Genomic DNA, 23,018 nt, shown 5'->3' on the forward strand with positions numbered 1-23,018 from the left:
TGCTGTTTGTCCTGCTGATGCCTGTGCTGTACCTGTTCTGCAAACTGAAGGCCTGCAATCTCCAGGCCTATCAACATGACTCCTTTCAGCAGCCCAGAATTCACTTACATTCTTTAGAATTTACAAATTTAATTTACAAGCAGTTACTGAGGTTAGAGTGGAGGAAATTACAAATCTCCTTTAAGTGCTGAGATTTCCCTGGTTAGCGTGCCTGCAGTCAGGAGTGCAAGGAGAAGCAGTTAGTGGGAATATGGCCTGAAGAGGACAAGAGTCACACAATTCAGGAGGGTTATTTTTCCAAAGGAAACTTTATTTGAGAAAAATGACAAAATCCCCAGACCAGTAATTACAGGCAATTCTATACAAGTTCCCCAGGTCTGTTCCCCAGTCCCCATACAAGAACTAAGAGCAGAGACAGAGGCTGAGCAACTTCAATGTAACTACAGAGCAACAGTCACCCGGATGTAATGCTAGCCTCACAACCTCCTTTATGTAAGAGATCTCAGTGTGCCAACTTAGCGAAGGGGTGAGCAAAAGCAGAGACAGGAGAAGCGCCTCCAAACATTCTTTTCATTCTCAACTTTTTTAAGCCTTAGCAGATCTGCTACAGGCTTCAGACTGTGGGAAGCTAAATTACCTGTAACTATCTCTTCTAGCTCAGTCCCATCCTGAGACATTGCTGCTGTGGTGTTGTAACAGCTTCCCAGTGCTTAAAGGGATAAAGCCCTGGGCCCTGGGTTCTGAACAGAGCTGTTAAAAAAGCAGAAATTAAAAGCAGCTTGGGCACTTGCAGGTAGAACTAACGAGGTCAGGATCTTGTAGGTGGGGAAGGGGGAGGAGGGCTAGTGAGGAAAGAGCAAAAAGCCTAAAAAGATACAAGATTTCAGGACAAATGATACAAAACTCCGACTTGTCTAATGGATTTAGAAGACAATGGAGGGTCTTGCTTTCAATTTTCTCCTCTTCCTTCCTGGCTGCCTCTGGGCTTTTTTTTTTTTTTTTTTTTAATAGCAGGATAAATTCAGACTAGAAAAACATTTCCCAACATAATTTCAGAAAACACAAATGCTGCTTTGTCTGAATGGCAGGGAGACCTCTGGGCTGGAAGGACAAGGGGTGTGTGACCAGGGGCTAGGCCCTGATGGTCTTTTTGCTCTAAGGGAAGGTGAAAGAATTTTCATCATTCTGCCCAGAAACCCTTGTGGGATAAATCCAGGAAATGAACCTTCCTGGCCTGTTTAATCCAACACTGTGCTAGAGGCAGTAGGACTACAGAGGGCCTCTCACTACATACAGCACGGCTACTCTCACCAGTTTAGGGGAGTACCCAAGACATTTCTGCAATTGTCACATGCGCTCGTCAACTCAGAGACCCTCAGAAGGGGCACATCCGTGTTCCCATTGTGTACTGTACTCCACTTCATCTGCACTCCCTCGGCTCCTCTGAATGCCAGCCTGTAGGGCGCCCCACACATCCCCAGAACACAAAGCAGGGCATGTCATGTACAGGGAATGAAGGTCCAGCCAGCTACACTTGGCATTAACTCTAACAGAGTCAGATGAGAAGAGGCCCTCACAAAGTTCCCAACCTACCATGCTCCCATTCCAAAGATGGGCCCAAGCAATGCACTGCAAATCTGAATCTGAGCAAGGCCTTCTGCCTCCACACAAAGGTCCCTCAGTGACCACAGCGCTTTCAGGGAACTGCTGCATCGTTTCAGAAAGAGAAGCAAACCCAAGACAAACATGTGGGGACAGGGTGGGGCTGACTCTCAACAGCTTGTTTGAGTCAGGCAGGTTTCTCTTCAGGCTCAGCAACATCTTGCAGAGCCTGTTAGCCCCCCATCCTCCAAACCCAACTCTTATCTGCCTGAATGCATTGACCCATCATCGCAAAGATTCCATCTCCCACAGGGAGAAACACCAAGGTCTATGACAGAGGCTAAAATTCAGTGCCCCCTCCCTGCTAGCACTGCAACCCGTCACTTTGCACCAAGTTCTGTTTGCATTGGGTTGGGTTCCAGAACTTCGGAGTCCCCCCTCCCCAAATTCTAGCTGCATGGCACCTAATGAGCATAGCCGGTTCAAGTTGCTCAGAGTAACGCAATGGTCACAGACAGATGGGAGACACCAAGCTTAGAAGAATATAAAAGGAGAAAAGACAGCCTGCAAAACCAACTGCAGCTGTCACAGAAACAAATTTTATTTCATCACTGCTTTAGGAGTCCCCAAACCCACCACAACCTCCCCCGCCCCCACCAGGAGGTCAGAAGCCCCTTTGTAGTCTCCAGTGCTTATACTCCCCTCCCCTCTTAAGGGACAGTTCCTGAAGAAAACCTCCACTCAGCATGTATCATCTGCAAGATGGCTCTGGAGGGCCATGGCTGGGTCCCAGCGGTGTCCAGCTGGGTTTGAGAGGAGGGGAAGGGGAATTACCCCTTTACTCAATCAGCTTCTTGGCCTTGAAGAAGCGACGCAGATAGAAGACCTGCCAGGTAGCCAGTCCGATGAGACAGAACATGGAGAAGATGCTGAAGTACAGGACCCGGATGTTGGTTGACTCTGAAACAGACAAACCCATACAAAGAAGCTCTGATGCCCAGAGTCAGGATAGAGGATCCTCTTGAGGGGAAGGTCTCCCAGAAATCATCTTCCCTCAGCCCTGCAGAACTTCAATGGTGAAATTTTAGGAGATTTGAGGGTGAGGAGGAGGGAACTGGGGGCTGAGCAGATGCAGCACCAACATGAGGCTATTTTCCCATGGCAGAATCATGAGTATTGTGTGGGAGGAAAGGAACTGACTTCTAGAAGGGGCTGGTTGAGCGTCCCCCTCCCAGAAGTTTAAAGGTCTCTTGACAGTGTACAGAACAGACAGTGACAGCTGTAATTGCCTAATCTCCAAATTCTGTCCCATTAACCCAGACGTAGTGAGAATATAGATCTTACAGCTGCAGTCCTCCCTGGGAGTATATGAACTCTTACCATTGGTGTCCCGCATCTCCTCCTCTCGCTTCTTCATGTAAGCAAAGTCATTAACAATGGACTCAGAGAGGTCCTCCAGGCGCCGCAGTTCCACTTCCAGGGGCTTCAACTTCTCCACTTTAGCAATCTGTTAAGGGGATAATCAGTGAGTCACTGAGCTAGAAGCAACAGCTCTTACATGGGCCTAGGCAACCAGCCTGAGCCCATTATTCATCCCCACATGGCCAGATCTGGGGCATCTCTCCCTTAGGACAGTGCCCTCTGCAGGCCAGAAAACCAAAGGTAACTCCACAATAGCGAGGTTCTCCACACTGTTACTCCATCTACCCCACCCACTCCTAGCAAGACATCTATAGCTGCTCCTGCTCACAGCAGGAACATAGAATGCGTGCTCATGCGTTCACGTATTTAAACACATTCCCTTCTGACTCTCCCTAGTTCTCGTTCATTCAGAATTGGTTTCTGGGGTTTGGGCTGGAGGAGTCTGCCACATGGCTGAAAGTTACAAGAAAAGTTACATGTTCTTGTGTGGGTGGTGTGATAACTCCATGCCAAAGGCCTGCACTCAGGCCCTCCCCACATGCCACAGGAAAGGTAGAAAAACAAACAAACAAACAAAAAACAACACAGGAAATTCAGTTACAAAGCCCACTCTGGTACTGCAACAACTTCAGGGTTGAAAATGTAAACACACCAAGTCAGAAAGTTCTAAGTTCCCCTTCCCAGAAGCACCATAACTTGACTACATTGCATTTAAATCTAAGCATAAACACGAGCACACACAATATGTGAACATGATGTAGACAGGGGCTGCTGGGAACAGGGGTGGATAAAAAATTGTTTATGTTTTTAAATAAAAAAATTCAGATTTTTAAAATTTAAATCTGATTTAAAAAAAAAAGCAAAAACACACCTATTTAAAATTAAATTATAAATTATGATAACCTATATTAAGACCTGAAGTTATTATAATCTATTAAAATAATTTAAATTAAATAAATAATATTAAGTAATATGTCTGGTGCCAACTTTAAAAAAAAAAAATCAAACCACTAAACTTATTGAAGTTACTGGCTAAGCACCTGGAGTCAGCTTTTGATAGCAGTAGCCTCTTCTGCAGGTGCAGAGAGAATATTTTCTTCATTTCAGTTCATTCACCTAGTTCAGGTGAATGACTAACTCATTAAAAGTTAAGAAACCAATAGGAGTCAAAAGAGCAGAAAAACTAGTTTCCCCTCTTTCATCTATAGGCATGAGAGGTGAGATCTACTAGTTTAAAATCCTGAAGGACACGGTGACCAGAAAAAATCACCTCAATTTATTAACTACAGATATTTCCTTACATAAGAACGGCCATACTGGGTCAGACCAAAGGTCCATCAAGTCAGTATCCTGTCCTCTGACAGTGGCCAATGGCAGGTGCCCCAAAAGGAATGAACAGACAGGTTATCATCAAGTGATACACGCCCTGTCACCCAATCCCAGCTTCAGGCAAACAGAGGCTCGGGACACCATTCCTGCCCATCTAGGCTAATAGCCATTGATGTACCTATCTTCCATGAATCTATCTAGCTCCCTTTTGAACCCCATTGTAGTATTGGCCTTCACAACACCCTCTGGGCAAGGAGTTCCAGAGGTTGACAGTGTGTTGCATGAAAAAATACTTTCTTGTGTTTGTTTTAAACCTGCTACATATTAATTTGGTGGCCCCTTGTTCTTGTATTATGAGAAGGAGTAAATAACACCTCCTTATTTAATTTCTCTTTACCACTCATGATTTTATAGACCTCTATCATATCCCCCCTTAGTCGCCTCTTTTCCAAGCTGAAAAGTCCCAATCTTGTTAATCTCCCCTCATACGGAAGCCGTTCCATACCCCTAATCATTTTTGTTGCTCTTTTCTGAACCTTTTCCAATTCCAATATATCTTTTTTGAGATGGGGCAACCACATCTGCATGCAGTGTTCAAGGTGTGGGCGTAAAAGGCAATAGATCATATATCATATAGAGGCAATATGATATTTTCTGTCTTATTATATATCCCTTTCTTGATGATTCCCAATATTCTGAACTATCCACAATGACTCCAAAATCTCTTTCTTGAGTGGTAACAGCTAATTTAGACCCCATCATTGTATATGTATAGTTAGGATTATGTTTTCCAATGTGCATTACTTTGCATTTATCAATATTGAATTTAATCTGCCATTTTGTTGAATTTAATCTGCCTTTGTTTAATAAATTAGTTACCATATATACTCGTTCATAAGCTGAATTTTTAGTAAAAAAGGGAAGCACCATAGAAGGGGGTCGGCTTATGAATGGGTACAGAGAGGGAGAGGTGGGACACAGCCCCTCCCCCCCAACAGAGGGAACAAGGAGAGGCAGCACAGCCAGCAGAGCCAGAAGGGAAGAGGTGGGGCCAGAGTCTCTCTGCTTCTGGCCATGCTGCTCTCCCCCCAGCCTCCAAAGCAGCTGCAGCTCGGGGCTGGCAGGCTGCAGCTATGCTGCTCGGTCCCGTCCCCCAGAGTAGGCTGTGGCCGCACCGCCCGGCCCAGCCCGCTGGAACATGCTGTGGCCGCGCCGCCCGGCCCAGCCCGCTGGAACATGCTGTGGCCGCGCCGCCCGGCCCAGCCCGCTGGAACATGCTGTGGCCGCGCCGCCCGGCCCGGCCCAGCCCGCTGGAACATGCTGTGGCCGCGCCGCCCGGCCCGGCCCAGCCCGCTGGAACATGCTGTGGCCGCGCCGCCCGGCCCGGCCCAGCCCGCTGGAACATGCTGTGGCCGCGCCGCCCGGCCCAGCCCAGCCCGCTGGAACATGCTGTGGCCGCGCCGCCCGGCCCAGCCCAGCCCGCTGGAACATGCTGTGGCCGCGCCGCCCGGCCCAGCCCAGCCCGCTGGAACATGCTGTGGCCGCGCCGCCCAACCCAGCCCAGCCCGCTGGAACATGCTGTGGCCGCGCCGCCCGGCCCAGCCCGCCATAGCAGGCTGCTGCTGTGCTGCCCAGCCTGCCGAAGCAGCTCCAGCCAGGGCAGAGACATCCTCCCCTGGCCCTCCCCAGATAAGGTAGGAAGGGATGGATGGGGAGAGTGTGGGGGTCCTGGACTAGGGATGGGGTCATGTGGGGGGTGGTCACAGGGGTTACTCCCCTGACCCCCAGCTTCTCCCCCCATAAAAATTTCCCCACCAGTTGCTGTCCCGGCCCGTCAAGGTAAGCAGCTGGCGCACCGGGACACTTTGTTTACTTAGGTTTCAGAGTAGCAGCCGTGTTAGTCTGTATCCGCAAAAAGAACAGGAGTACTTGTGGCACCTTAGAGATCTGTTAGTCTCTAAGGTGCCACAAGTACTCCTGTTCTTTTTTGTTTACTTAGGTTTACCTTCGTGCCCGCGGACACTCGAGGTAAACAAACCACCTCGGCCTGCCAGCAGCTTATCCTGATGGCCCGAGAGCCAAAGTTTGCTGACCCCTGAATTATAGTGTCTCGGCTTATGAACGGGTCATAAACATTTTCCATTTTTACTTATCCATCTTGGGGGGAGCTTGGCTTATAAACAAACCGGCTTATGATCGAGTATATACGGTAGATTTAAATGCAACACATATCTTGATAAACTTTTTTCTTATGTATTCAGCACATTTAAAATATTTTTAGTTAAATAAAAAAAAATACTGTCTGTGCATTTTTAACTGAATTTGAATTTTTATCCAAATAAAGCTGGACAGAAATTAGAAATAAAAAATTAATCATCATCTAGGAAATCAGAAATGCATCATTCATTTTCTAACATAATAAAAATGTAAAAATCAAGAATCCAAATAAATATAAGTTCAGCTATATAATAATTGCTTAAACCCATGTATAAATACAATGTATCCTTCCTGATTAGCAAAAAGAAGTACCAAATTTAGTGTAAAGTCTATATTTATTGAAAAACCAACATATTCTATGGTTATCAATCAATGAGAATCAACCTTTCTTTAGGAAAATCACTAAAAAGTAAAAATGCAAAACATGATTAAAATTGATGATTTAAATCAAGGTTTCCTGCTAATTTAAATAATGATTAAAATCAGTGATTTAAATCAATCAGCTCTGGCTTGAAAGCAGATTACATTTCTTTCCATTGCTACATTTAAATTCTCCACCCTAGTGTAGCAGTAACACAGGTTCCTGCCCCGAATTCACCATTATTAGTATTGCCATCTGCTCTGTGGAGCCATATAGATGTGCTAATATATCTAGTAAGGAATCGATTTGTCAAAAAAATGTCTGTGAATCTTTTTTGTTGTCTGTATTGTTACAGACATACTTGCTGACAGGTATTTTGAAATACATTACCAAAATAATTGAAAATGGAGTGATTATATTGTGTTATTTTGACAAAATAAAATGTGCAGAATTTTGCAGAATTCTTGATTTTTTGGCACAGAATTCCCTCATGAATACTATTTGTTTCTGCAAGTAATTGAGTCACTGTGTGATGAACACTGCACAGCGTGAGTATCCACATTGAAACAAATGCTTTGCCAGAGTGGGGCGTTAGTGAATGGCATAGCTAATATCTAGCATAGTACTCAGCATGTCATTGTACAATCACTGGTCTAGAAATGAAGACAATAGATTAGAAGTGCAATGGGAGTGGAGGCTACAGCATGGCAGTGGGGAGCGCACCCCACTGGCTGCAGAGATAGGGGATCACCCTGCCACCCGTGCCCCCTTTGGGACATGGACTTGGCAGTAGGGCTGCACCCTAACATAACACAAGGGCCAGGGATGCCCCACCCCAGGGCCCTGTCCCTCTGGGCCAGGTGCATGCATTAGCAAGCGAGAGGGACACTCTCTCACACACACCCAGATCTGCCCCCACAAACCAGGTGTGGGGCAAGCAGGCTCAGCCTGCCAGGAGCCAAGTGTGGAAGGGTTAGTGGGGGGGAACCAGGTGTGGGGTCAGAGTGTTCTGTGGGGAGCAATCTGAGTGTGGGCAGCTCAATGGGGGCGGGGTTTCCAGGTGCAATCTGGATACACAGGGACTCAGTGGGGGGTTCCAGGTGCAGGGAGAATAGGACTCGGGGGGGGGGGGGGCAAGGCATGAAGGTGGTTGGGGCTCAGCAAAGAATGTCTGGGAGTGGGGAGCATGGGGCTTGGCAGGGGGAAGGGTGGGGTTAGGTGCAGGGAGCTCAGCAGGGAGGTCCATCAGCAGGGTGGTGCAGGCAGGTGGGGGGTTCAAGTGCGAGGGGCTCAGCAGGGGATGGTCTGGGTGTCTGGATGCAGAAGGGTGGGGCTTGATGGGAAGGTAGGGGTGTGTGTGTGGGGGGGTTCTGGATGCCCTGGAGGTGGGTCTGACCCAACCCTGGCTCCACAAAGGCCCATGCAAGGGAAAGGGAAGTTCTTTCTCTCTCCTCCAGCCCAACTGGACTCCAATACATGGTAGGACCCACTGGCTGGGGCATCCTCAGCCCTGCCACTCCCTCACTCTGGGCACACCACGATACCGAGCAAGAGGGACAGAGTCTTGCACTCACACCCAGCCCCCTGAAGCAGTGTTTTGTGTCTCCCCCAGCTGCTCCCGACGCCCAAACCAGATGCACCCATGTAGGACTGCTGCCTGTGATGGGTGCATGAATTAACTACTCTGCAGGAAGAAAGTAAAATCTGCAGGGAACAATAATTCTGTGCTTGCGCAGAGGTGCAGAATTCCCCCGGGAGTAAAACAGACAGCACAGAGTATTCTGCTCAAGCTGTTTTTTGTGCAGCCAACAGGGGGAGCTCAAACCTGGGAATTCTATAAACAGTGACTTTAAAAAAAAGTAGCAGCAAGAGAGAATGGATTTAAAAAGATATTTAGAATCAGACCAACATTAGCTAATTGATCATTTCAGTAAAGGGCTTTACGCATACCATGCCGCCACCTCCTCAATTAATCCCCTTCCCATACAGGGGCCCACAGCACACAACCTTTCCTAGTAGCTTTGGGCACGTTTACACTGCAATAAAAAATCTGCGGCACCAGGCGCCAAGAGCTCTGGTTAATTGACTCTGGCACGGGCTACGGGGCTAAAAATTGCAATGGAGAGTTTCAAGCTCAGGCTAGAGTCCAAGCTCTAAAACCCCACAAGGAAGGTGAGTCTCAGAGCCCCGGCTCCAGTCCAAGCATGAACCTCTCCACGGCAGGTTTTAGCCCCGCAGCCGGAGCCCTGAGACAACTGACCCAGGCTCTGAGACTGAGTGCCACAGGTTTTTTACTGCAGTGTAAACATACCCTCAGTGACTAAATCTCTGGTCAGGCACCTGATGAAACAAGTCTAGAAGTGAGAGAGACTCAAGATGACTTCCTCTAAGATGTTGCTCTCCACATCCAGAACTGAAGGATGGCGAATGGGAAGGCTCTGCTGGGAAAAGCCTAAGCTTCTCACTGGGCCAAGCCCTGAACACCCCTTTGCATACTTGCAGGACTGAAGGGGGTTAACAGGTCTCCTCTAGCTGCACTAAAGGGAGATCTGTTAATCCACTGCAAATATACCCAGGGCTTCCAGGGCACCCACCTGTCCGCCATCATGCCACTATTCCATTATTAACGAGCATGGATGTTCTGAGGGCTTGTCTACCGTGGGATTTTTGCAATGGCGCAGTTACACTGGTGCAAACTCCTACCTAGTTGTGCTGTGAAAATGACTTGTACAGGTGCAGCTTACCTGGTTTGAAATTGGGGTAAGCCACACCAATGCCAATCACTTTTTACATTGGTGCTACCCATCTATAACAGGAACTTGCATCTGTCTGCATGACCTCAGCCCCACCCCCACCCCTGCCCATCCATCCTTCTCTCTCCCCCTAAGACTTAATCAGCCACTTGTCTTTGGGGTAAGAATTTAATTTGATTCACTCTTAGAGGGATACTGAAAGCTGAAGTTCTGCAGAAGGTCTCGACTGGCAGCATATTTCAACATGAGGGGCAGTAGCACAGTCCTTTGAATCCAGCTCTATGTAATTCACAGACTGTACACTAGGGGGCAATCCTTCCTCTGCCAGCTATGACCGAGCCCTTCATCTCCTTATGTTGTGAATACTTGGAGGTAATGTGCAGTGCCAAGAAAGGAAAGACCTCTTCTGCAGAAGGGGCCCCAGAAATGTGTGTAGGTACTGGACACCCAGCTTCTTCACTGGCCCTTTCTCTGGGCCAAGGAAAGTCAATAGGGCACAGGAGCTGCTGAATCAGGGAGTTTCCCATGTCTGGAGGTCCTGTTTTCACCTATTAGAATCGTAGGACTGGAAGGGACCTCAATAGGTCTTCTAGTCCAGTCCCCTGCACTCATGGTAGGACTAAGTGCTACCTAGACCATCCGTGACAGGTATTTGTCTAACCTATTCTTAAAGGCCACCAATGATGGGGATTCCACAGCATCGCTAAGTAACTTGTTTCAATGTTTAGCTACTCTTACAGTTAGAGAGTTTTCCTAATGTCTAATCTAAATCTCCCTCGCTGCAATTTAAGCGCGTTATTTCTTGTCCTGTTCTCAGTGGATAAGGAGAACAATTTATCACCCTCCTCTTTATAACAATCTTTGATGTACTTGAAGACTGTTATGTCCCCCTCAGTCTTCTCTTCTCCAGACTAAACAAAAACATTTATTTTTTAATCTTTCCTCTTAGGTCATGTTTTTTAGACCTTTAATCATTTTTGTTGCTCTTCTCTGGACTTCTCCAATTCGTCCACATCTTTCCTGAAGTGTGGTGCCCGTAACTGCACACAATACTCCAGATGAGGCCATAGCAATGCTAGTCAAGTGGAATAATTTTTTCTCATGTCTTGCTTACAACGCTCCTACTAATATTATGGGAATGCTGCCTCAAGTTCTATTTCAGCCTGTGTGGACTGAGCAAGAGCCTTCTCCCCTGCCCACTCCAGCTGCTAGCACCTCTCCTTGTCTCTTTTCCTTTGGTTACTCTCCTAAAACAAGTGAGGGACACAGAGTGGCAGGAGGATTCTGTATACTGAGTAAACACAGGACAGTTGCACAGTTCCCTCTTGCCTTAATGCTAAGCTTTGCCAGTGGGAGTGATTAGGAATGCTGGCCCACCCACACTCTGCCTAGCAGACACCATGGGGTGGAAGCACTGGGGCAGACTCTTAGCCTGAGTCTATTTCTCGATGCCTAATCTCTGGAAGCAGAACCTGACCTGTAGGTAGATAAAGCGAGTCAGCACTGTCCACCGTGGACAGAAAGGAGGGGCAGTGACTTCTGCTTGTGGAAGAAGGGGAGCCTGCAGGGTAACTTGACAAAAAGCTTCTTGGAGAGCAACTCCTTCAGCTTTCTCTGTGGGTGCTGCCTCGGCCCAGCTCTGCACATCAGGTTCACGGCCTAACTCACTTCCCAGCAGGGAAAAGGATGGTCTTTATTTGAGGTACTAGGCTGAGACTTGGGAGATCAAGATTCTTTTCTTGGCTCAGCTACAGGCTTCCTAAATGACCTTTGGAAAGTCCCTTCCCCTCTCTGTGCCTCCACTCTTCATCTGTAAAATGGGAATAATACTTAATCTTTCAAACACACACACACACAATTATAGTCCTGTTATAGTCCCCACCTAGACACATTTACCACCAATCCCTATTTTCTCTTCTCTGAGCTCAGTATAATTTGTTAATATCCGGATGCTAGATGCCCAGAACTGGCTGTAGTGTCCCAAGTGCAGTCAGCCCAGAGCACAGAGAGGGCCTGTCCCCTCCCTGCTCCAGGATGTGAGGTCTTTACCTACCTACTTCAGAACTGCACTGACCCTTTTTGCTGCCATCTAACACTGCAAACTCCTGCTAATTTGCTGCCCACTCTACTCCCTGAACCATTCCTGCTTCCCGGGTACATCCTTTCATGTGGCTTTCAGTTATTATTCCCACTGAACACGTACAAGAGCTTTCCCCAGCTTACGACTGATCTTCCCAGGCACCAGCCCTGCAGGGGTCAAAAGCCAGAAAATACAAGCTTAGAAAAAACCTGGTTAACAGTTTGCAAGAGAGCTACCAAACTTCACTTCCCTCTCCCTCCCCAAACCAGCTAGTGACTGTCCCAGGTAATTGGTATCCCATGTCCAGGCCCAACAATAGGGCCCCACCTGCAGAAAGGACAAAGAGACACAATCCTCCTCCCTGCATACTGCTCAGCATGCCTCAGCACGTCAAGCCAACACTGCAATTGTCCCTGGAAAGGCAGCTGCCCCCTCCGGGGAGGCTGCAGATCCGCACCTCTCGTGGCTGTGAATGGAAATTATAAAGCTTCACATTTAGGAGGCTTTGCCTTTTCCTTGCATTCCCCCTGCTGTTGGGGCAGCAGAAACTACTGGTGTCAGCCTGTTATTGACTCCAATACCTAAACCCCAAAACCAAGTCATGCTGGCTGGCTGAGAAACTTACCTCTTGGGCCTCAGCCCACCCAGAATTAGAGCAGCAGGTTTTTTTACATCTCTACCACATGAGACGCTAATGGAAGCTCCCAGCTGCAGATAGGCTGTCATCACGGCTGGGAAAGCAGTTTCCCATTGCAAGCCCCAGATCCAAACACAGCATCACGTGATTGCTAGGAAGGAGCTCTGAGGTACCGGCAGCAGGCAAGGGACATACCTCCTCATAGTTCTTTGCTTCCACTCCATGCTTCATGTCCAGGATCACGAGCTGGTCCGGCATCCGCCCCGTTCCTGGAAGTGCATTGAAAGGATTCATTGTGTGCAGCTGTCAGGCTGCCAGGAACTCATCAACCCCCCCCATTGGAGAGAGATTCACAACACTCCTCCCCCAGCGAGTCTCCAGCCAGATGCAGAGGCAGCACAGTCCTGCTTAAAATCACAGGACCTTCTGAATGAACCCTGGCTGATGGAAGGGCTCCCGGAGATCATGAGAACAAGCTGTAGCTAAGAGCACTAAGCGCACAGGACACAAGCCGCTGCCAGGCACCAAGACTGTTAAAGTGTGCCCAGACTTTGAATAGGGCTTCCCAAGGCAGGAGACACAGCCACCTCCACTCGGCAGACAGGATAGAGACACACATGAGTAGAGCAAGCGCTAGAGACAACAGCCACCCCAGGGTGCAGGTCATTGCAAATATGAAGGGTGACAGCCAAAAAACAAGCTGGGGGAGAACAGGGGAGCCTAAAGCCAACAGGCATACAGGGCTACAGCCAACTACCACATATGGGAGAGGGCAGGGGAAAAAGATCACAAGTATACAGGATTTGCCAGGGCATCTCATATTTCAGCCACAGCACACTGCCTGTTCCACCACATCACCCAACTAGGAAGTGTTCGCAGATGAGAGTTCCAAATACCCTGTAGCCTAAAGGAAGGTGCCTGGACACCACCAGTTCTAATCTCACCTCTACTGATTATGCACTTCAGAGTCCTTATCAGGAAGCACAGTCAAGGATTCCTTAGGAGATACTCACATATCATTCCCCCAATTTACAAATAAGTTAAATGCAGAGTTACACAAGGTCACTTCAGGCAGAGCTGGGGAAATATCCCAGATCTCTAATATAACAGAGGGCACAAGCTTTATTCTCCTCAGCCACACAGGCTTTCAGAAGGAATGTGTCAAAGCTAGGTGTTTGGCTATCCTGCCTCTAACCAACCACTGCTCTAACCATTAGATAACACTTCCCTCCCAGAGCTGAGAACAAAATCCACGATTCCTACTCTCCAACATTCTACTGCTGTCTACAAAAAAGTTGTATAACCCACTGGCAAAGTGTGTGTCTTGCACCCTCTTCTAGCAGCTGTTCCACACTGAGTATAATGTATTCCTTTAGCTCAAGCGAGAGATGTCTCTGCTGTGGATCTGAAAGCCCGGGGTTCAAATTTGGGGGGGCGGGGTGGGGGGAAGGTCTTTATGATTGCACAGGATGGAATTTTTTTTGTCTAGTTCTTGTTTAAAAAACTGGTCAATATAATTCATACAGAGAGGAAAGATCCTTAAAACAGAATTAAAAACCATTATAATCTGCCAGTGACACCATGATACGCAGCAAACCCTGGTGGTTTCACATTTCAGCAATTTGCCATACGTTTTGTTTATGTCATGCAGACAGATTTGGAGGCTGAGAGGGAGGGTGAGGAGCTACAGCCAACAGTCACACAAGGGCCTTCAACGCACGCAAATCAGTGGGGGATTTTTTGCATATTATGTAAATTACAGAAGTTTGGGTGGGGTTTTGGGACCCTCAGGCTGAGGTGAGGAGAGCGAGAAGCCTGGTGGACAGGACAACAAACCTTGAAGCATGAGATGAGGGGAGAGCCACCAAATAGCAGGAAGAGTGAGAGAGCTGGTGAGTGCAATAGGGGTGGGGAGCAGGCACTGTGAGGGGTTAACATTTTCAGGGGCTTCCAGATGGTGATCCCCTGGGAGGCTGCTGGGCCTGGGGCCCAGGGTGGTTTCCATTGGGTCCCAAGGACCTTCAATAAACTCCCTGCTCCCTCTTGTAGCTGAGGAATTGGTGGTGTCAAGACGTGAAGCAAAATCTGTGATCCTGGGGTTTTAGAGACTGGGAGTCCTGATTCACTCTGCCCAGATCCTGCAAAGCCCTTTGTGAAGATGGGGCCTTTCACAGGCCACTTCAGAAGAGCTGGTGGAGTTACCCTGAAGTGGGAAGAGAGTAGCTGGGCTTGGGGCAACTTCACCGGGGTCCACACAACTACTAATGTGCCAGCTCAAAGGGGAAATATGCAAGTTAACCTGTGTCTCTCAGACGAAGCTGTTAAAGGTCTGTTCTCCCCAAAAGGAAGGCAGGAAGAGAACAGGCTGCTCCAGACAGACACGGGTCTCTGTGCTCCTAACGCGGGGTGCCAGGCAGAGAGGGAAGGTGCTGCCCCAGGCTTTGGTGGTGAAGTGATTCTCCAGTCCCCCAGAGAATCCAGCTCCTGCTATTCTATTGCTGGGGGGAATGTGGCTAGTACTCCACACTGGCCTTAATAGCAATTCTGACCTGAGCCTTGTAACGCAGCAATTGTCAGAGCAGGGCAAATGGATAAAGGAGGAGGGAAACAGCCTGATGTACACCACCCACACTCAGAGGAGTTGCTAGGAGAGATCCCCATGTCTGGCAAGCTGCCCTGTCCCAGATCCTGGGGCCCTGCACAAGGAGCTGATCTGCCACCTTTCACTTCCTCTTCCCCATTTCTGTGGCTGGGGGTTGAGAAATCCTAGTTGTTCAGAACCCACCTGGCCCAACGGCTCTGCGTTTTCTCCACCAACAGTTCCTGCTGCCCAGCTTGCCCTCCCAGGAAAGCCACAGCTCTGCTAGTGATGTGCTCCTCCCTGGCTGCAACCCCAGCTGCGACTGCTCTGCTCACAGATGCCAAAGGGGTCCAGTAGGAAACCCCTTAACAGGGTTGCAGGGAGAATTATCCAACTGAATTAGCTCAGCAAAATTCAATCAATTCCCCCAGAGCTGACATTCCAGAGGAGCCAGGACCTTCCACTCCAAGAGACTGAAGCCTCCAAAGCGATGGGGGACTGTGCTCCTGGAGGAGCCATCTCCTGAATGAGAAGTAAAATCAAAGCCTTAATTTGGTCAGGATTTTGGTTATAACACCCTGATTCTAATGCAACATGGCACAGGATCTTCAGCATTGCACAAGAATCAGAGTTTTACAACCTACAGCCTGACCAAACCCCAAGCTAGGTTAGCATCTGCCATTTCAGCTAGTCCTAAACCTGGCGCAGAACAGCTCCTCCATCCTACGCCAAAGTGCCTGCATTTAGGTCGGGGGTGGGAGTGAAGCAATCTCTATGGCCAGTCCGCAAAGCTCTCTGGGATCCTGTAGGATAAGGCATAAGAGGAATGGGATCACAAAAGGGGAACCATTGCAGAGACTGTGAGAAGAGGTGAGCAGCCCAAGTCGAAGTAAGGCTACACCAGGGATCAGATCAGCCTTCCCCACATTGGGGTTGGAACCCACATGCCTGCGGTTTTTAGGGTGTTTATTCTGAACTTGATCCCAGCTACTCAGCAGAGAGAGTGGCAAATGCGTCACACTCACAGGAAATGGCAGCCCCAGTGCTCGTTAGGCAACTGTCCCTACAGCACAAGGACAGGACTGACGTCCGGCTCACTTCCTCTTCCCTCTGTCAAAGGATCACTCAAAGGAAGGGACACCCTGTGCAACCACAGGCAACTATCGCAGGGTGCTGCAGCCACTCTGGGAAGGGGCTCCCAGCCACAGGGTGCACCCAAGAAAGGGACCACACTCTACCACCAAAGAGGAGGAGGAGGAAGTGGGCAAATGGGGAGGACAAAAGGGTATCAGCCTACTCTGTGCTGCCAGAATTGGGATGTGAGGAGAGGCAGCATGGGAACAGCACTTCTGGGATGCCCACCTGCTCCTACAGTCACCATCACAATTCCCTGTCGGTGACCCCATTCCTCTTGTGCCTGGGCCTGAAGCATCCCATAGTGCTCTGCAGATGACCCACAAGGATCGTTTCACCCCCAACCCTAATGCAAGCGACAGCTGTTCTGCACCAGTAACATGAAACTCCTCATCCCAGAGGAGCCCATTCCTCTCAGCATGAAGAATCCCAAAGTGCTTTGCAAACTGGACATTGAAATTGCTTCACCCCGACCCCTCACCCAACATACTCCACCGAGAGCAAGGAAGAGGGAGGGCTGGGAGCAGCTTTCTGCACTCACCCACAGGGAGCTTGCTCTCGAAGCAAGCCTCGAACATATCATAGTCTTCAGTGGTGAAGGCGAACTTGCCCTTAGTGGCATCCTCCTTGGAGTAGAGGATGTGTCCAGCTGAGTCAGTTATCTGTAGGAGAGACAGACAGCGAGAGTGGCTCAAGCACAGTCGCAGGCAGGAGCATAGTCCCTCAATGACACATGGACAAATTTAACAGGCTCTTCCTGGGCCCTCTTTAGGGTTTGCTACATTTTGTGTCCATCTGCCCCATTTCAATTCCTCTCCTCCCCCAGGCTGGCAAAAACAGCAGGCTTCTAAGATCTGATTTCACTGGTTTTTTAGTTAAAACATCCTGGACACAGACTAATTTAAGTTGTCTAATTCCCTGAATCCTTGTTCATTGCCTCCTTAGTTTCTCCTTACATGCTAGGATTGTAAATTCCCAAAGCAACGCTTAGCAAAGCATAGAGATTCTCTGGCTCCTACAGCGAGAGGTAACGAGGGACAAACAGAACGGACTCTCCAGCAGCAGAACTGCAGAAGGGGCATATGTGCGCCATTAGATCCAAATGCCAATATGCCCTGAGCTGGGCAATGTTTGGGTGCCAAGGTCTGTAGAAGTGGCACTTCACAGCACAGCTCAGAGGCAGGACTGCAGATCAGACGGACTATATACGTAGAAGGAGTAACTGCTAATTTGTGCACTATCACAAAATTATTTAGATTAGTCAAATCTAGAGATGGTTCTAACAAAGTTACATTAATTGACAGCACAATGGCAGGTGCCACTCAGGAAAGACATCACCGTGTACAGCTTAACTAAAACCTCTTCTCAGTGTGCAGCAGTGCTAAAAAAAAAAAAAAAAAAAAAAGGCAGCAAACAAATATGCCAACTGATATAGTGAAGGTTTTAACACCACTGTATAAATCAATGGTATGCCCTTATGTGGAATGCTATTCAGATATGATGATTCCCCCATCTCAAAAGACATAGCAGAAATAAAGGGGTGCTGAGGTGATGAGAGGTCTAGAAAGTATTCCAAATGAAGACATTGAGACTTTCGGGACTACTTATAGAGGAGATAAGAAAACACAACAAAGACACACAAAACAGTCAATGAAATGGAAAGGCAACATATTTACAACTGAAAGGAAATACTTTTTCTATTAACACAATACCTAATTAACTCCCTGCCAGAGAATATCATTGAGGCCAAGATCTTAGTAGGATTCACAAGAGGTTCAGATATTTATATGGATAATGAGAACAACCAGGTTCATTAGACAAGTTAAAAATAATAAGGGACATAAACTCTCATGCTAAAGAGTATAAGCCATAACTGGCAGGAGGTTAGGAAGAAACTTCCTCTGTGGGCAGGTTATTTCATAATTGTCTATTATGGGGTTTTTTGCACCTTCCTTGGAACTATGTGGTACTTGTCAGTTTCAGAGACAGGAGGCTGGACTAGGTGAATCACTGCTTTGGTACTGCAGTTCCTATTCAGAGCTTCATCTTAATCCAGGCAGCAGAGAGACTACAAGGTACACTCGGTCAGCTTCTTGCTTAGCCTACCCTGCATACCATTCACAGAACAACTATGATTAACCAAATTCAAATTATTCAGGATGATACTGTATTGACTCTGCACATTGGAGTCCGGTGAAGGAAACAAAGAAAAGGACCTACTTTAAAGGGTCCCTTGTATTTGGAGTACTGCCTTTTAAAGTTGACTGGGATTCTCTCTGCTGTACTCTGGGGAAAGCTCTGAGTGCTATCTTTCCACAGAAGAGGTTGTGTGGTACACAGGCCTGACCTCTTTTTGCCTTGTCTCTAACACTAGGAGCAGAATGCCGGGGTGGGGTGGGGTGGATAAGCGTTCAAATCGCACTCCCCACATCAGTAGCCAGCCAGGGCAGGGGAAGCTAATGATCTGACCAGCGGACCAAATTCGGTGATGAATCCTGATCATGTGCCACCTGAGGCACGTTGCGCATACGCTAAGAAGAAGAAGAGTGCCCAGCAGTAGCATTTTAGACAGTGGCAGCTCTGCTGTCTGCTTCCATCGGTACTGGATACCCGTTATTCAGACTCAGTCAGACACATTACCCATCTAACTGGGTGTGGGGGGGAAGCAGCTTATAGCCCAGCCAACACTCTTGTGGACGGACAGGCTAACCCGAAAAGGATTCTTCTTAATGTTCAAACGTTATTTACAGTAATGCCATCCCTTACAGACAAAGCATTGTTCTCTGTCTTGACAAACAGCCCATCAATTCCCCACACTGCCGGCTTAAACAATGAGACAGCCACATGTGACCAGGCCCAAGCGGGACGTCATCCACCCAAGAGCATCCACTCTGCAGCCAGCTGGCGCATTGTGCAGATTCCTCAGGAACAGAGGGTACCACTGTTAGTGTTGGGATTTCACAAACACACAGGGCCCAGCTCGGTGATAGGAACCATCTTCAATACAACACACATTAACTACCAACTTCCTACACCCTGGTGACCTAGTGCTGGGAGGCTGCTCTGACAACCTGACCTTCCAGGCTGTGGGGAAGGTGCCACCTGGAGACATCCTGTCCTAAGCAAATCCCCCTGCCCCCACTGCACAAACACACCCAATAGAAAAGGAGCCCAAACCTAGCATCTTTAGAACACAAGTGTTGGCCACAGCAGTCCTGCATGACAAGGGAAGGGAACAAGAAATGTTACAGACTATTACCAAGCCTGAAGTGCTGCAAGGAGGTGGGGACGATTTTCAACCCAAGCTTGTTTAACATTCTAATAAAATAAATCACATTTCCCTCTGCCAGTGATACTAACCTCAATGCCCCATAAGGCAGCAAAGCCAGAATGCAATCCTGGCACAAGAGTAATGCTGCATCAGGGACCTGGCTTTCTGTGGCAGACATAAGTCTCAGAAGAGGAAATGGAATCAGATGAACAAAGGACGGGAAAGCAAAGAACCAGGAGACACTGGATCACTGAGTGAGAACAGAGGAGAGAGCACAGTTCTAAAAAGGCTGCAAAGCACAAACTCTGCTCGTAGGGGCTCTATAATCCACCACACCACCATGAGATTTATATATGCCATGTGTTATCAGAAAAACAACTGCAGAAATATTTGAGTTCTTAAGCCACTGTGTATCCATCCTTCTTACAATGAATCCAGAATGCAATGAATGTACAGAGCTGAGGCAGAGAGGGAGAGCGAGCTTAGGCCAGACCTACACTAAGGGTATGTCCAGACTACCCGCCGAATCGGCGAGTAGTAATCGATCTATCAGGGATCGATATATCGCGTCCTGTCTAGACGCGATATATCGATCCCCGAACGCGCTCCCGTCAATTCCAGAACTCCACCAGGGCGAGCGGCGGTAGCGGAGTCGACGGGGGAGCCGCGGCCGTCGATCCCGCGCTGTGAGGACCCGAGGTAAGTCGAAATAAGATAAGTCGATAAGATAAGTTGCATATCTTACAGCGATCCCCCCCCCCCCCCCCCCAGTGTAGATCAGCCCTAAAAAGTGAGGTTGAACCAGCTAGTCACTCATGAGTATGAAAAACCCTGAGGGACGTAGTTAAGCTGAACTGTGGACCTCGCTACCGCCTCTCAGGGAGGTGAATTAATTAAAGCGACTTGAGAACCCATCACTGTAGTGAGCATCTACACGGAAGTACTACAGCGGTGCAGTTCCAGTAGTTTAAGTCTAGACATAGCCTAACATTTAATAAAATTAAAAATGATGTAAAAGCCTTTCTAGACATAAAAGTAGTATAAGGGCTGATATCCTGGGACCTTCCTGGATTCAAGGCAGATGTTGTGTCCCTCACTGTGAAGCTGGGAATCTTCCCTTTCCACTGGGATAATGCTTCTTTTTCTGGCCCTGAGGATTCATAAGATATTGTACTTAAGTTTATCACAAATTCTCAAGCCTTCTGGACCTCAGGCAGGGACAATTAGGGGGAAAAATTCGACATTTAAGAAGAAGCGGGTCTCTGACAAACTGATTCACAAGGTGACACCACTGCTCAGGTGGGTGGGAGGTGACAGTGAAGTTAGAAGGGGCCACCAGAGAGGACATGTTATTGGGTGGGATGCAAGCAAGACTGTCAAAGCTGCATTAGAATGGCAGTTTGTCACGTGGATGGTGTATGTGTATTATTCGTGCACACACTGCTTGGCCTTAATCTCAGCTCCAACAACCCTTTCATGTCCTCTCACGTCCTCCTTGTGCTCCCACTCTGTGCTTTCTTCCTCACATGGAATGCCCTCCAAGCACCAGTGCGCCAAACTGCCACCCTCCCCTCAGTAAACCTGCCACTAACACCCCTGGCAACAGCAAGAAAGGAATAGAGTAGTCTCCACATAATGCTATCTCCATGACCTTCTCCTCAATACCGCCACACTGTGCCACATGGCAGAGAGCGAGCCCTGGTGTGGCCCTGTTACTGTAACCCTCTTCCCATCTGTATTCCCACTGTGCAATGTGAAGAGTGAACCCCAGCATCACTGTTGCTGTCACTCTCCCCCCAGTGCACAGAGATCAAGCTGCACGTGGCCCTGTGGGTGTGACCAATCCTCCCAGTGTGCCATTTCCACAGAGTGAACCTTGATATGTCCCTACGGCTGTCACCCATCCCCCAGTGTGCCACGTGCACAGAGTGAACCCCAGTGTGGCTCTACGGCTGTGGCCCATCCCCCAGCGTGCCATGTTTACAGAGTGAACCTGAACGTGGCTTTATGGCTGTGACACATCCCCCCAGTGTGCCATGTGCAGACTGAACCCCTAAAGCTGTCAGCCTTTCCCCAGTATGGCCATGTGCACTGAGTGAACCTCAATGTGGCCCTATGGCTGTGACACATTCTCCAAACATGCCATGTGCACTGAGTGAACCCCAATGTGGCCCTATGGCTGTGGCCCATTCCCCCAGCATGCCATGTGCACAGAGTGAACCTCGACATGGTTCCATGGCTGTGACACATCCACATCAGGGTTCACTCTGTGCACATGGCACACTGGGGGACGGGCCACAGCCATAGAGCCACATTGGGGTTCACTCTGTGCACATGGCACACTGGGGGGGGGGTCTATGGCTGTGACCCCTCCACCCCAGCGTGCCATGGCAGAGTGAACCTCAACGTGGCCCTATGGTTGTGACACATCCCCCCCCCCCCATATGCCATGTGCACATAGTGAACCTTAACGTGGCCCTATGGCTGTGATACATCATCCCCCTCCCCCCCAAAAAAACATGCCATGTGCACAGAGTGAACCGCAATGGGCCTTGTGCCTGGTCCCCTCCCGGCGTGGCTGTGGCAATGGGGTCGCGGGGGGAGGGGGGACACTTCCTTCCGTGGGTCCCGCAGAGCTCAGCTCAGGGCCGAGTCGCGCCGCTTCCCGACCCGAGCAGGCCCGGCCTGACCCGGGGAACCGCTCCCCCGCCGGGACTCTGTCCACGGGGACGGGTCGGGGCTGCCCCTCGGCCCGGCCGGGCCCCGGCCGCCCCCCGCACCTTGAGATTGGCGGACGGGCCGCTGGCCGCCCCCGGCGGGACCCCGATCTCGTACTCGCCGGTGACCAGCGTGTCGCGGTGGATCTCCTCGCGCAGGCACTTGCGGGCCTTGCCCGGCAGCTGGAAGGAGATGGGCCGCGCCGGACCCAGGAGCAGCAGGAGCAGGGCCAGGGCCGGGCCGAGCCGAGGACAGCCGGGTACAGGCAGCGGCATGGCGGCGGATCCGGGTCCCACAGGCCGCGCTCCCTCCCCCCGCACCATGTGACCCGCCGCCGGCCTGCCTGCGTGAGAGGGAGGGGGCGACCATGGCACAGGAGGAAGGGGAGGTAATGTTTTGGGGGATTCGGGGGGAGGGCAAAGTCGTGGGGCTTGTCGGGGAGAGCAGGGGCGGGTATGCGAGAAAGCAGGGGAAAGGAAGCAGGGCATTAGGGAGAGTCTCTGGGTGGAGGACGGGATTGGAGACTTTGTGGTGGAGGGCGGCATTATCTGTGTGGTAATGTTAAAAGTTGAAGCTGACCAGGTGATAAAATAGAGCAATGAGCCCCCTAGACGACAACTGTCTGACCCTAGGAGAGAGACAGACAGAATCAGAGAAATGTGGGGCTGGAAGAGCCCTGGAGCGCTCAGTAAGTCCAACCCCTGCACTGTGGCAGGACCACATAGCCCATCCCTGACGGGTGTCTGGCCAACCTGTTTTTAAAAACCTCCAGTGATGGGGGTTCCACGACCTCTCTTGAAAACCTCTTCCAGAGCTTTTAAACTGCCCTTGTAGTTAGAAAGTTTTTCCTAATATTTGATCTAAATCGTCCTTGCTGCAGATGAAGCCCATTACTTGTCTCACATATCATGGC

At 49.3% G+C, this 23,018-nt stretch overlaps 2 protein-coding genes across 3 annotated transcripts in view; one reads left to right on the top strand and one right to left on the bottom strand.

Annotated features, from left to right (window-relative positions):
• BBOF1 (basal body orientation factor 1) overlaps nucleotides 1-23,018 on the top strand; it is a 1,057,902-nt gene that overhangs the window by 970,541 nt on the left and 64,343 nt on the right. The gene's annotated exons all lie outside the window — the stretch shown is intronic.
• TMED10 (transmembrane p24 trafficking protein 10) lies at nucleotides 290-22,489 on the bottom strand. Its single transcript, XM_005301606.4, is given in 6 exon segments — nucleotides 290-2,562; nucleotides 2,983-3,109; nucleotides 12,597-12,670; nucleotides 16,658-16,778; nucleotides 22,168-22,440; nucleotides 22,442-22,489. Coding segments are annotated over 6 exon segments (750 nt in total). The 5' UTR covers nucleotides 22,475-22,489; the 3' UTR covers nucleotides 290-2,440.

The sequence above is a fragment of the Chrysemys picta genome, chromosome 4 (assembly GCF_011386835.1).
Source record: "Chrysemys picta bellii isolate R12L10 chromosome 4, ASM1138683v2, whole genome shotgun sequence".
Classification (NCBI taxonomy): Eukaryota; Metazoa; Chordata; order Testudines; family Emydidae; genus Chrysemys; species Chrysemys picta.